General features: G+C 44.2%; 1 protein-coding gene across 2 annotated transcripts in view; it reads right to left on the bottom strand.

Annotated features, from left to right (window-relative positions):
* Positions 1-1571, bottom strand: part of LOC109866982 (inactive serine protease PAMR1) — a 44658-nt gene extending 43087 nt beyond the window's left edge. The window contains exon 1 of one of the 2 annotated variants that reach the window (XM_031801960.1): positions 1189-1571. In XM_031801960.1, coding sequence (XP_031657820.1) covers positions 1189-1351 — 163 coding nt within the window. In that variant the 5' untranslated portion in view covers positions 1352-1571. The remainder of the gene's footprint in view (positions 1-1188) is intronic. The other variant, XM_031801961.1, reaches the window with a different exon arrangement.
* Positions 1572-15451: the final 13880 nt, after the last annotated feature.

The following is a 15451-nucleotide window of genomic DNA, read 5'->3' as shown; positions in this document are numbered from 1 at the left end:
CAGCCTGTTGCTGACTGAACTCAGCTTGAGCCTCAGAGTTAAGGATTCTCACAAGATTTATCTGTCTGTCTTTGTTTTTAAATCTCTCTCCTGCCCCCCCCCCCCCCCGTCTCTCTTTGTCTCTCTCTTTGTCTCTCTCTCTCTCTTACGTTTCCTCTCTTGCACTGCTCTCACGCCAAATACTTGGCTCCAGTGTGTAATCACTTCTGCTCTTTAAGAAAAACCATCAAACCCACAACCTTCCCTCTAGGCACAGTTCCATAGTGATTGCTGTTTTGCTCAACCGATTTCATCCTTCATCAACTGTTTGTATAATGAATTTGAAGCAAGCAACTGGTACATTAATAGCCTGAGTCAGTCTCACTGCTGTAATTGCTGTTTATTATCAGGTAAGTAGTAAACTCTGGCACATCTCTCATCGCCGAAGGGAGGTATCTTCGTTACAGGTGTTTAAAACGGTTGTAGTCTACCTCGTAAAACGTTTTACATTAGGCTTTATTGTACTGCCATAACACCTGGAGATGTTAGTTATAGTTAGTAAGTCTCTGTGTAGTTCACTGGAAAGTTATGAGAGACACAGTATGGTAGACACATCAGCAGAGACTGTATTATTCACTCCAATATGATACACACCCTGCAGCAGTTCAAATGGTCACGAGGGCCAATAGACGGATGCTTCTGAGCAGACCTCATCCACAACACTCTGTCAATAGACACAGACTGCCAAATGTTTAACAGGATGATAAGCAGGCTCGGAACGGCTCCATCTATTTACAAGGAATGTGTGGCTTTGTTTGGGATCCAGCACATATCTCAGATAAGAGATGGTCAGTTGAAATTAAATAATTTAAAGTGCTCAGTAGATATGAAATCATGTTGCACAGTAAGTAACGGGTGAGGAAAGAAAGAGCGTGATGACTCTTAAGTAGACAATAACAAGTTAAAACACCAAGAGGTTGACTCATGCAGGATCCCAAAGCAGGATCCCACTGCAGGTCAAACAAACAACAAACTCTGTTTCCTCCCTCTACAAAAGCTTCTACTTAACATCTCACTGTATGGCTCTTCTTTCACAAGGCACTCTGAAAGTCTTTCTGCCCTTTAAGAGAAAAAGAGAAGGAGAGATAAAGACAGGAGGAAGGGTGGAGAGACAGAGAGAGACATATCTGATTTTGCAGGGGCTCTTACCGTAGGGCCATGCTAGCCCCTGGTACATGGAGATGAGGATGAGGAGAGTGATGAAGAGGGAAGATCCACGGGTCCCGGGGGAGTGGTGGGTGCCTGTGTGAGGGAGCGTAGGGGTCCCCCCATGGCTTTCCCCCAGCTGCAGTCCCCGTACCGCAGAAAGCATGCTGCAGTCTGGAGCTCTGTTTACTTTCTGAGCTCAGCTGGTTTGACATCACACTCTTTCTCTTTCTCTCTCCCTTTGTTGCTTTCTCTTTCTCCCTCCCTCTCTCTTTCCTTCCCTCACTCTCTGACTTTGTCTCTTCCCCCTCCCTCGTTTCCACCCTCTCTCTATCTCTCCCTCCCCCCTTTGCTTCAGGTTACAGCCCAGCCTGGTAAGGAGCTCCAGTCAGGAAGGGCTTCCAACAGCCCGGCTCCTCTCTTCAGACGATGTCACTGCTCTTGAATTTAACCATAGGCTGTTTTAACCCATTATCCTCTCGCTCAGCTGTATACAAAAACACACACAAACACACACACACACTCTCTCTTTTCAGAAAGAGAACTAACTCTAAGATATGTATTAATAAGGTGTGTAAGGTGTCTGGTCCAGGAAAATAAAATACCATTTTATTTGTCACATGCTTCATAAAACAACACGTGTAGACTAACAGTGAAATGCTTACTTACTGGTCCTATTCCAAAAATAAATACACAGTGAATAACAATAATCAGTCAAAAATAACATGGCTATATACAGGGAGTACCAGCACCGAGTCGATATGAACGGGTACGAAGAAATTGAGGTAGAAATGTCCTTGTTTTACATGAAAACATACATGAAGTTAGTTTCAAAATGAATAGGAAATATAGTCAAGATGTTGACAAGGTTATAAATGATGATTTTTAATTGAAATATTAATTGTGTCCTTCAAACTTTGCTTTCGTCAAAGAATCCTCCATTTGCAGCAATTACAGCCTTGAAAACCTTTGGCATTCTAGTTGTCAATTTGTTGAGGTAATATGAAGAGATTTCACCCCATGCTTCTTGAAGCACCTCCTACAATTTAGATTGGCTTGATAGGCACTTCTTACTTACCATAGGGTCAAGCTGCTCCCACTACTGCTCAATAGGATTGAGATCTGGTGACTGTGCCAGCCACTCCATTATAGACTGAATAACAGCTGACTGCTAAAGAGTTAAAGAGTTCTTGCATAGTTTTAATTTTTTTAAACTAGGCAAGTCCGTTAAGAACAAATTCTTATTTTCAATGACAGTCTAGGAACTTGTTCAGGGGCAGAACAACAGATTGTTTTTACTTTGTCAGCTTGGGGCTTTGATCTTCCAACCTTTCAGTTACTAGTCCAACACTAGGCTATCTGCTCCCCAGCTGTGATTTGGGTCATTGTCCTATCATAGGAGGAAATTGGCTCCAATTAAGCACCGTCCACAGGGTATGGCATGGCGTTGCAAAATGGATTTATAGCCTTCCTTCTTCAATATCCCTTTTACCCTGTACAAATCTCCCACTTTACCACCATCAAAGCACCCCCAGACCATCACATTGCCTCCACCATGCTTGGCAGATGGTGTCAAGCACTCCTCCAGCATATTTTTTTGTGCATCTCACGAATATTTTTCTTCTGCATCTCACGAATATTCTTCTTTGTGATCCGAACATCTCAAATTTGGATTTGTCGGTCCATAACACTTTTTTCCAATCTTCCTCTGTCCAGTGTCTGTATTATTTTGCCCATCTTAATCTTTTGGATTTTTCTTTGCAACTCTGCCTAGAAGGCCAGCATCTTGGAGTAGCCACCTCACTGTTGACGTTGAGACTGGTGTTTTTGTCTGGGTACTATTTAATGAAGCTGCCAGTTTGAGGACTTGTGAGGCGTCTGTTTCTTAAACTAGACACTCTAATGTACTTGTCCTCTTGCTCAGTTGTGCACCGGGCCTCCCACTCCTCTTTCTATTCTGGTTAGAACCAGTTTGTGCTGTTCTGTGAAGGGAGTAGTACACAGCTTTGTACGGGATCTTCAGTTTCTTGGCAATATCTCGCATGGAATAGCCTTCATTTCTCAGAACAAGAATAGACTGATGAGTTTCAGAAGAAAGTTCTTTGTTTCTGGCCATTTTGAGCCTGTAATTGAACCCACAAATGCTGATGATCCAGATACTCAAATAGTCTAAAGAAGGCCAGTTGTATTGCTTCTTTAATCAGAACAACAGTTTTCAGCTGTGCTAACATAATTACAAAAGGGTTTTCTAATGATCAATTAGCCTTTTAAAACGATAAACTTGGATTAGCTAACACAACGTTCCATTGGAACACAGGAGTGATGGTTGCTAATAATATACCTCTGTAAGCCGAGGTAGATATTCCATTAAAAATCAGCCGTTTCAAGTTACAATAGTCATTAACAACATTAACAATGTCTACACTGTGTTTCGGATCAATTTTATATTATTTTAATGGACAAAAAAATGTTATTTTCTTTCAAAAACAAGGACATTTCTAATTGACCACACATTTTTGAACGGGGGTGTACTTATAGGCATGGCTAAAGTGACTAACCAACAGGATAGATAATAGACCGTAGTGTGTGTGTGTGTGTGTGTGTGTGTGTGTGTGTGTGTGTGTGTGTGTGTGTGTGTGTGTGTGTGTGTGTGTGTGTGTGTGTGTGTGTGTGTGTGTGTGTGTGTGTGTGTGTGTGTGTGAGTGGTGTCAGTATGCATGTGTATGCATGTTATTGTGGCTTGGGGGTAGAAGCTGTTCAGGGTAATGTTGGTTCCAGACTTTGTGTACTGGTACAACTTGCCGTGCATTAGCAGAGAGAACAGTCTATGGCTTGGGTGGCTGGAGTCTTTTACAATTGTTTGGGCCTTCCTCTGACCCCACATGGTAAATATATATTTGTTTGATTTATTTAATTTAACCTTTATTTATCGAGGCAAGTCAGTTAATAAGGACCAATTCTTATTTACAATGACGTCCTACCAAAGGCAGAAGGCTGGGATTAAATAGAATAAATTAAATAAAAATATACACACATCCCGACAAGAGAGACAACACTACGTAAAGAGAGACCTAAGACAACAACATAGAAAGGCAGCAACACATGACAACATAGCATGGTAGCAACACAACATGACAACAAAATGTTACTGTAGCAACACAACATGGTAGCAGCACAAAACATGGACAAACATTATTGGCACAGACAAAGCAAAAAGGGCAAGAAGGCAGAGACAACAATACATCATGCAAAGCAGCCACAACTGCCAGTAAGAGTGTCCATGATTGAGTCTTTGAATGAAGAGATTGAGATAAAACTGTCCAGTTTGAGTGTTTGTTGCAGCTTGTTCCAGTCCCTAGCTGCAGCGAACGTAAAAGACGAGCGACCTATTGATGTGTGTGCTTTGGGGACCTTTAACAGAATGTGACTAACAGAACAGGTGTTGTATGTGGAGGATGAGGGCTGCAGTAGATATCTCAGATAAGGGGGAGTGAGGCCACAACCAGTGGGTTTTGCGATGGGTATACAGAGACGACCAGTTAACAGAGGAGTATAGAGTGCAGTGATGTGTACTATAAGGAGCATTGGTGGCAAATCTAATGGCCCAATGGTAAAGAACATCTAGCTCTTTGAGGGCACCCTTATAGTGGTCCTGAATGGCAGAGAGCTCAGGCCCAGTGATGTACTGGGCTCTCAATGGTGTAGATGTTGAACTTTTTTAGGATCTGAGCGCCCATGTCAAATCTTTTCAACCTCCTGAGGGTGAAGAAGTGCTGGCATGACCTCTTCACCACTGTGTGGCTGCGTGTGTACCATGTTAATTCCTAAGTGATGAGGACACTGACGAACTTGAAGCACTCAACCCGCTCCACTACAGCCCCATCGATATGGATGGGGGCATGCTCACCCCTCCATTTCCTGTAGTCCTGTAGTCAGCTCCTTTGTCTTGCTGACATTGAGGGAGAGGTAGTTGTCCTGGCACCACACTTCCAGGTTTCTGACCTCCTCCCTATAGGTTGCCTCATCGTCTTTGGTGATCAGTCTTACCACCTTCGTGTCATCAGCAAACTTCATGATGGTATTGGAGTTGTGCACGCCCACGCAGTCGTGGGTGAACAGGGAGTACAACAAGAGGGGACTAAGCACACATCCCTGAGGGGCCCCCGTGTTGATGGTCAGCATGGCATATGTGTTGTTGCCTACACTCAACACCTGGGGCAGGCCCGTCGGGAGGTCCAGGATCCAGTTTCAGAGGGAGGTTTTCAGTCCCAGGGTCCTGAGCTTGGTGATGAGCTTGGAGGGGACTATGGTGTTGAGTGCTGAGCTGTAGTCAATGAATAGCATTCTTACATAAGTATTACTTTTGTCCGGGTGGATGAGAGCAGTGTGGAGTTCAATAGAGATTGTATCATGTATGAATATGTTTGGGCGGTATGCAAATTGGAGTGGGTCCAGGGTGTCTGGGATGATAGAGTTAATATGAGCAATAACCAGCCTTTCAAAGCATTTCATGACTATAGATGTGAGTGCTACAGGGCGATAGTCATTTATGCAGGTTAACTTGGCATTCTTGGGCGAGGGGACTATGGTGGTCTGCTTGAAACAAGTTGGTATTACAGACCGGGCCAGGGATAGGCTGAAAATGTCAGTGAAGACACTTATAGCTGGACAGTACGCATGCTCTAAGTACGCATCCTGGTATTCCATCTAGCCCCATGGTCTTGTGAATGTCATCGGGAACAGATGGTGCTCTTATACATAGTTCAGTGTTGCTTGCCTCAAAGCAAGCATAGAAGGCATTTAGCTCATCTGCAAGGCTTGCAATGCTTGACAGCTCCCGGCTGGGTTCCCCTTGTAATTCATGACAGTTTGCAAGCCCTGGCACACCCACCGAGCGTCAGAACCGGCGTAGTAGGATTTGATCTTAGTCCTGTATTGACACTTTGCCTGTTTGATTGCTCGTCGGAAGTCGTAACAGGATTTCTTATAAGCATGCAGACTACTGTCCAACTCCTTGAAAGCGGCAGCTCTAGACTTTAGTTCAGTACGGAAGTTGCCTGTAATCCATGGCGTCTGGTTGAGATGTGTAAGTACGGTCACAGTGGGGATAAACTCTTCAGTGTTATCGGATGAATCCTAGAACATATTCCAGTCTGTGCTAGCGAAATTGTCCTGTAATTTAGCATCCACTTCATCGGACAACTTCTGTATTGAGCGCGTCACTGATACTTCCTGTTTGAGTTTTTCCTTGTAAGCAGGAAGTAGGAGGATAGAGTTACGGTCTGATTTACCAAAGGGAGAGTGAGGAAGGACCTTGTATGAGTTTCTGTGTGTGGAGTATTTGTATTTGCCAAGGCAGCAGCTACTCTTCCTGGGGTCCAGCCAAATTAAGGTAGATTATCCCCCAAAAAATTTCTAAACATTCACAGACCATGTGCCCTCAGGCAACTACTCCACCATTACAACATACAGTTGAAGTCGGAAGTTTACATACACCTTAACAAAATACATTTAAACTCAGTTTTTCACAATTCCTGACATTTCGTCTTAGGTCAGTTAGGATCACCACTTTATTTTAAGAACGTGAAATGTCAGAATAATAGTAGAGAGAATGATTTATTTAATATTTTATTTCTTTCATCACATTCCCAGTGGGTCAGAAGATTACATACACTCAATTAGTATTTGGTAGCATTGTCTTTAAATTGTTTAACTTGGGTCAAAAATGTCTGGTAGCCTTCCACAAGCTGCCCACAATAAGTTGGGTGAATTTTGGCCCATTCCTCCTGACAGAGCCAGTGTAACTGAGTCAGGGTTCTATAGGCCTCCTTGCTCACACACGCTTTTTCAGTTCTGCCCACAAATTTTCTATAGGATTGAGGTCAGGGCTTTGTGATGGCCACTCCAATACCTTGACATTGTTGTCCTTAAGCCATTTTGCTACAACTTTATGCTTGGGGTCATTGTTCATTTGGAAGACCCATTTGCGACCAAGCTTTAACTTCCTGACTGATGTCTTGAGATGTTGCTTCAATATATCCACATTCTTGTCCTGCCTCAGGATGCCATCTATTTTATGAAGTGCACCAGTCCCTCCTGCAGCAAAGCACCCCACAACATGATCAAATCAAATCAAATGTATTTAAAGAGCCCTTCTTATATCAGCTGAAATCTCAAAGTGCTGTACAGAAACCCAGCCTAAAACCCCAAACAGCAAGCAATGCTCATTTTTCAAAATAAAAGCCTGAAACTATGTCTGAAGACTGTTGACACCCTGAGGAAGCGATAGGAAAATGAATCTGGTTCATATCCCTTTAAATCCAGCAAAGGGAGGCTATGGAACATGGAGTTTTCAAAATAGAAGCCACTTCCTGTTTTGATTTTCCCCAGGGTTTCGCCTGCAATATCAGTTCTGTTATACTCACAGACAATATTTTGACAGTTTTGGAAACTTTAGAGTGTTTTCTATCCAATACTAATAATAATATGCATATATTAGCAACTGAGACTGAGGAGCTGGCCGTTTACAATGGGCACCTTTTCATCCAAGCTACTCAATACTGCCCCTGCAGCCATATGAAGTTAATTCACACAGGACACCGGAAAAAAACAGGAGAAATACTCCAGATATAACAGACTGACCCTAGCCCCCCGACATAAACTCTGCAGCATAAATACTGGAGGCTGAGACAGGAGGGGTCAGGAGACACTGTGGCCCCATCCCCAAAACACTTCCGGCGCCGACAGAGATGGCCGCCTCGCTTCGCGTTCCTAGGAAACTATGCAGTTTTTAGTTTTTTTACGTGTTATTTCTTACACTAGTACCCCAGGTCATCTTAGGTTTCATCACATACAGCCGAGAAGAACTACTGAATATAAGATCAGCGTCAACTCACCACCAGTACGACCAAGAATATGTTTTTCGCGATGCGGATCCTGTGTTCTGCCTTACAACCAGCGCCACGGGATGGTTCCCATGCAGCGACCCAAAAAAACGACTCAGAAAAAGAGGGAAACGAAGCGGTCTTCTGGTCAGACTCCGGAGACGGGCACATCGTGCACCACTCCCTAGCATTCTTCTTGCCAATGTCCAGTCTCTTGACAACAAGGTTGATGAAATCCGAGCAAGGGTAGCATTCCAGAGGGACATCAGAGACTGTAACGTTCTCTGTTTCACGGAAACGTGGCTCACTGGAGAGACGCAATCCGAAGCGGTGCAGCCAGCGGGTTTCTCCACGCATCGCGCGGACAGAAACGAACATCTTTCTGGTAAGAAGAGGGGCGGGGGCGTATGCCTTATGGCCAACGTGACATGGTGTGATGAAAGAAACATACAGGAACTCAAATCCTTCTGTTCACCTGATTTAGAATTCCTCACAATCAAATGTAGACCGCATTATCTACCAAGAGAATTCTCTTCGATTATAATCACAGCCGTATATATCCCCCCCAAGCAGACACATCGATGGCTCTGAACGAACTTTATTTAACTCTCTGCAAACTGGAAACGATTTATCCGGAGGCTGCATTCATTGTAGCTGGGGATTTTAACAAGGCTAATCTGAAAACAAGACTCCCTAAATTTTATCAGCATATCGATTGCGCAACCAGGGGTGGAAAGACCCTGGATCATTGTTACTCTAACTTCCGCGACGCATATAAGGCCCTGCCCCGCCCCCCTTTCGGAAAAGCTGACCACGACTCCATTTTGTTGATCCCTGCCTACAGACAGAAACTAAAACAAGAAGCTCCCACGCTGAGGTCTGTCCAACGCTGGTCCGACCAAGCTGACTCCACACTCCAAGACTGCTTCCATCACGTGGACTGGGAGATGTTTCGTATTGCGTCAGCCAACAACATTGACGAATACGCTGATTTGGTGTGCGAGTTCATTAGAACGTGCGTTGAAGATGTCGTTCCCATAGCAACGATTAAAACATTCCCCAACCAGAAACCGTGGATTGATGGCAGCATTCGTGTGGAACTGAAGGCGCGAACCACTGCTTTTAATCAGGGCAAGGTGTCTGGTAACATGACTGAATACAAACAGTGCAGCTATTCCCTCCGCAAGGCTATCAAACAAGCTAAGCGCCAGTACAGAGACAAAGTAGAATCTCAATTCAACGGCTCAGACACAAGAGGCATGTGGCAGGGTCTACAGTCAATCACGGACTACAGGAAGAAACCCAGCCCAGTCACGGACCAGGATGTCTTGCTCCCAGGCAGACTAAACAACTTTTTTGCCCGCTTTGAGGACAATACAGTGTCACTGACACGGCCTGCAACGAAAACATGCGGTCTCTCCTTCACTGCAGCCGAAGTGAGTAAGACATTTAAACGTGTTAACCCTCGCAAGGCTGCAGGCCCAGACGGCATCCCCAGCCGCGCCCTCAGAGCATGCGCAGACCAGCTGGCCGGTGTGTTTACGGACATATTCAACCAATCCCTATACCAGTCTGCTGTTCCCACATGCTTCAAGAGGGCCACCATTGTTCCTGTTCCCAAGAAAGCTAAGGTAACTGAGCTAAACGACTACCGCCCCGTAGCACTCACATCCGTCATCATGAAGTGCTTTGAGAGACTAGTCAAGGACCATATCACCTCCACCCTACCTGACACCCTTGACCCACTCCAATTTGCTTACCGCCCAAATAGGTCCACAGACGATGCAATCTCAACCACACTGCACACTGCCCTAACCCATCTGGACAAGAGGAATACCTATGTGAGAATGCTGTTCATCGACTACAGCTCGGCATTCAACACCATAGTACCCTCCAAGCTCGTCATCAAGCTCGAGACCCTGGGTCTCGACCCCGCCCTGTGCAACTGGGTACTGGACTTCCTGACGGGCCGCCCCCAGGTGGTGAGGGTAGGCAACAACATCTCCTCCCTGCTGATCCTCAACACTGGGGCCCCACAAGGGTGTGTTCTGAGCCCTCTCCTGTACTCCCTGTTCACCCACGACTGCGTGGCCACGCACGCCTCCAACTCAATCATCAAGTTTGCGGACGACACAACAGTGGTAGGCTTGATTACCAACAACGACGAGACGGCCTACAGGGAGGAGGTGAGGGCCCTCGGAGTGTGGTGTCAGGAAAATAACCTCACACTCAACGTCAACAAAACTAAGGAGATGATTGTGGACTTCAGGAAACAGCAGAGGGAACACCCCCCCATCCACATCGATGGAACAGTAGTGGAGAGGGTAGCAAGTTTTAAGTTCCTCGGCATACACATCACAGACAAACTGAATTGGTCCACTCACACAGACAGCATCGTGAAGAAGGCGCAGCAGCGCCTCTTCAACCTCAGAAGGCTGAAGAAATTCGGCTTGTCACCAAAAGCACTCACAAACTTCTACAGATGCACAATCGAGAGCATCCTGGCGGGCTGTATCACCGCCTGGTATGGCAACTGCACCGCCCTCAACCGTAAGGCTCTCCAGAGGGTAGTGAGGTCTGCACAACGCATCACCGGGGGCAAACTACCTGCCCTCCAGGACACCTACACCACCCGATGCTACAGGAAGGCCATAAAGATCATCAAGGACATCAACCACCCGAGCCACTGCCTGTTCACCCCGCTGTCATCCAGAAGGCGAGGTCAGTACAGGTGCATCAAAGCTGGGACCGAGAGACTGAAAAACAGCTTCTATCTCAAGGCCATCAGACTGTTAAACAGCCACCACTAACATTGAGTGGCTACTGCCAACACACTGTCAATGCCACTAACTCTACTCCAGCCACTTTAATCATGGGAATTGATGGGAAATGATGTAAATATATCACTAGCCACTTTAAACAATGCTACCTTATATAATGTTACTTACCCTACATTATTCATCTCATATGCATACGTAGATACTGTACTCTATATCATCGACTGCATCCTTATGTAATACATGTATCACTAGCCACTTTAACTATGCCACTTGGTTTACATACTCATCTCATATGTATATACTGTACTCGATATCATCTACTGTATCTTGCCTATGCTGCTCTGTACCATCACTCATTCATATATCCTTATGTACATATTCTTTATCCCCTTACACTGTGTATAAGACAGTAGTTTTTTTTTGAATTGTTAGTTAGATTACTTGTTCGTTATTACTGCATTGTCGGAACTAGAAGCACAAGCATTTCGCTACACTCGCATTAACATCTGCTAACCATGTGTATGTGACAAATAAATTTGATTTGATTTGATTTGATTTGATACCCCCAGACAGGGCCAAACAGGCAGTCTATAACCCCACCCACTTTGCCAAAGCACAGCCCCCACAAAACTAGAGGGATATCTTCAACCACCAACTTATCATCCTGAGACAAGGCCGAGTATAGCCCACAAAGATCTCCACCATGGCACAACCCAAGGGGGGGCAACCCAGACAGGAAGACCACGTCAGTGACTCAACCCACTCAAGTGACACACCCCTCCTAGAAACGGCATGGGAGAGCACCAGTAAGCCAGTGACTCAGCCCCTGTAATAGGGTTAGAGGCAGAGAATCCCAGTGGAGAGAGGGGAACCGGCCAGGTAGAGACAGCAAGGGCAGAGACAGCAAGGGCGGTTCGTTGCTCCAGTGCCTTTCCGTTCATCTTCACACTCCTGGGGCAGACTACACTCATCATAGGACCTACTGAAGAGATGAGTCTTCAATAAAGACTTAAAGGTTGAGACTGAGTCTGCGTCTCTCACATGGGTAGGCAAACCATTGCATTAAAATTGAGCTCTATAGGAGAAAGCCCTGCCTCCAGCTGTTTGCTTAGAAATTCTAGGGACAATTAGGAGTCCTTCGTCTTGTGACCATAGCGTACGTGTAGGTATATATGGCAGGACCAAATCTGAAAGATAGGTAGGAGCAAGCCCGTGTAATGCTTTGTAGGTTATCAGTAAAACCTTGAAATCAGCCCTTGCCTTTACCTGTTGAATCTAGGGGTCATATTTTTTATTTTTGGAAAAATAACGTTCCCAAAGTAAACGGGCTATTTTTCAGGACCAGAAAATAGAATATGCATGTAATTGACAGTTTAGGACAGAAAACACTCTAAAGTTTCCAAAACTGTAAAGATATTGTCTGTGAGTATAACAGAACTGATATTGCAGGGAAAAGAATGAGAAAAATCCAATCAGGAACGCAGCGGTTTCTAAATAAGAGTCCCTTCCTATGCTTCCCTACTGAGCAGTGAATGGGATATCAACGAGATTCCTTTTTCTATGGCTTCCTTAATGTGTCTAGTATCACAAGACATAGTTTCAGGCTTTTATTTTGAAAAATTAGCCTGAGCGACAACATTGCGTCAGTGTCCACCTGATTTCTCTTTGTGTATTTCTCACGCAAAAGATAGAGGTAGCCATTTTTCCACCCGGTCTTACTGAAAAAAGCTCTGTCCCGGTTGATATACAGTGCCTTGCGAATGTATTCGGCCCCCTTGAACTTTGCGACCTTTTGCCACATTTCAGGCTTCAAACATAAAGATATAAAACTGTATTTTTTTGTGAAGAATCAACAACAAGTGGGACACAATCATGAAGTGGAACGACATTTATTGGATATTTCAAACTTTTTTAACAAATCAAAAACTGAGAAATTGGGCATGCAAAATTATTCAGCCCCCTTAAGTTAATACTTTGTAGCGCCACCTTTTGCTGCGATTACAGCTGTAAGTCGCTTGGGGTATGTCTCTATCAGTTTTGCACATCGAGAGACTGAAATGTTTTCCCATTCCTCCTTGCAAAACAGCTCGAGCTCAGTGAGGTTGGATGGAGAGCATTTGTGAACAGCAGTTTTCAGTTCTTTCCACAGATTCTCGATTGGATTGAGGTCTGGACTTTGACTTGGCCATTCTAACACCTGGATATGTTTATTTTTGAACCATTCCATTGTAGATTTTGCTTTATGTTTTGGATCATTGTCTTGTTGGAAGACAAATCTCCGTCCCAGTCTCAGGTCTTTTGCAGACTCCATCAGGTTTTCTTCCAGAATGGTCCTGTATTTGGCTCCATCCATCTTCCCATCAATTTGAACCATCTTCCCTGTCCCTGCTGAAGAAAAGCAGGCCCAAACCATGATGCTGCCACCACCATGTTTGACAGTGGGGATGGTGTGTTCAGGGTGATGAGCTGTGTTGCTTTTACGCCAAACATAACGTTTTGAATTTACCCCAAGAGGTAAAATATACGGTGAAAACAATAGTGGTCGCGAAATGGAACCTTGAGGAACACCGAAATGTACAGTTGATTTGTCAGAGGACAAAGCATCCACAGAGACAAACTGATATCTTTCTGACAGATAAGATCTAAACTAGACCAGAACTTGTCTGTGAAGACCAATTTGGGTTTCCAATCTCTCCAAAAGAATGTGGTGATCAATGGTATCAAAAGCAGCACTAAGGTCTAGGAGCACAAGGACAGATGCAGAGCCTCGGTCTGACGCCATTAAAAGGTCATTTACCACCTTCACAAGTGCAGTCTCAGTGCTATGATGGGGTCTAAAACCAGACTGAAGCATTTCGTATACATTGTTTTTCTTCAGGAAGGCAGTGAGTTGCTGCGCAACAGATTTATCACATTTTTTTGAGAGGAATGGGAGATTCGATATAGGCCAATAGTTTTTTATATTTTCTGGGTCAAGGTTTGGCTTTTTCAAGAGAGGCTTTATTACTGCCACTTTTAGTGGGTTTGGTACACATTCGGTGGATAGAGAGCCGTTAAATTATGTTCAACATAGGAGGGCCAAGCACAGGAAGCAGCTCTTTCAGTAGTTTAGTTGGAATAGGGTCCAGTATGCAGCTTGAAGGTTGAGGCCATGATTATTTTCATCAGTGTGTCAAGAGATATAGTATTAAAACACTTGAGTGTCTCCCTTGATCCTAAGTCCTGGCAGAGTTGTGCAGCCTCAGGACAACTGAGCTTTGGAGGAATACGCAGATTTAAAAAGGAGTCTGTAATTTGCTTTGTAATGATCATGATCTTTTCCTCAAAGAAGTTCATAAATGTATTACTGCTGAAGTGAAAGCCATCCTCTCTTGGGGAATGAGGCTTTTTAGTTAGCTTTGCGACAGTATCAAAAATACATTTAGGATTGTTCTTATTCTTCTCAATTAAGTTGGAAAAATAGGATGATCGTGCAGCAGTGCCACCCCCATGATGCTGCCATCCCCATTCTTTGCAGTTGGGATGGTGTACTTCGGCTTGCAAGTCTCCCCCTTTTTCCTCCAAACATGGCCAAACAGTTATATTTTTGTTTCATCAGATCAGAGGACAGTTCTCCAAAAAGTACGATCTTTGTCCCCATGTGCAGTTGCAAACCATAGTCTGGATTTTTTTATGGCAGTTTGGAGCAGTGGCCTCTTTCTTGCTGAGCGTTCTTTCAGGTTATGTCGATATAGGACTCGATTTACTGTGGATATTGATACTATAAGACCTGTTTCCTCCAGCATCTTCACAAGGTCCTTTGCTGTTGTTCTTGGATGGATTTTCACATTTTCGCACATTCATCTCTAGGAGACAGAATGCTTCTCCCTCTTGAGTGGTATGACGGCTGCATGGTCCCATGGTGTTTCTACTTGTGTACTATTGTTTGTACAGATGAACGTTGCACCTTCAGGCATTTGGAAATTGCTCCCAAGGATGAACCAGACTTGTGGAGGTCTACACATTTTTTTCTATGGTCTTGGCTGATTTCTTTTGATTTTCCCATGATGTCAAGCAAATAGGCACTGAGTTTGAAGGTAGGCCTTAAAATACATCCACAGGTACACCTCCAATTGATTCAAATTATGTCAATTAGCCTATCAGAAGCTTCTAAAGCCATGACATACATTTCTGGAATTTTCCAAGCTGTTTAAAGGCACAGTCAACTTAGTGTATGTTAACTTCTGACCCACTGGAATTGTGATACAGTGAATTATAGGTGAAATAATCTGTCTGTAAACAATTGTTGGAAAAAATACTTGTGTCACGCACAAAGTAGTGGTCCTAACCGACTTGCCAAAACTATAGTTTGTTAACAAGAAATTTGTGGAGTGGTTGAAAAACGAGTTTTAATGACTCCAACCTAAGTGTATGTAAACTTCTGACTTCAAACCGTATTAATGTGGGCTATTTTGAGCACTTTTCTTCTGAAATGCTTACTTGCATTCTTTGCTTTACTGGGAAGCTTAGCAGCAGTAGATGTGCTCATGTTATTTATGTTAGTGCAGGGTGAGCTGCTCACAGTGGACTTCTTCCTAGACCACAACGGCTTAGTGCTAACAG

Source organism: Oncorhynchus kisutch, linkage group LG22, assembly GCF_002021735.2.
Source record: "Oncorhynchus kisutch isolate 150728-3 linkage group LG22, Okis_V2, whole genome shotgun sequence".
NCBI classification, from domain to species: Eukaryota; Metazoa; Chordata; class Actinopteri; order Salmoniformes; family Salmonidae; genus Oncorhynchus; species Oncorhynchus kisutch.
This window is presented reverse-complemented; position numbering and strand designations above follow the sequence as displayed.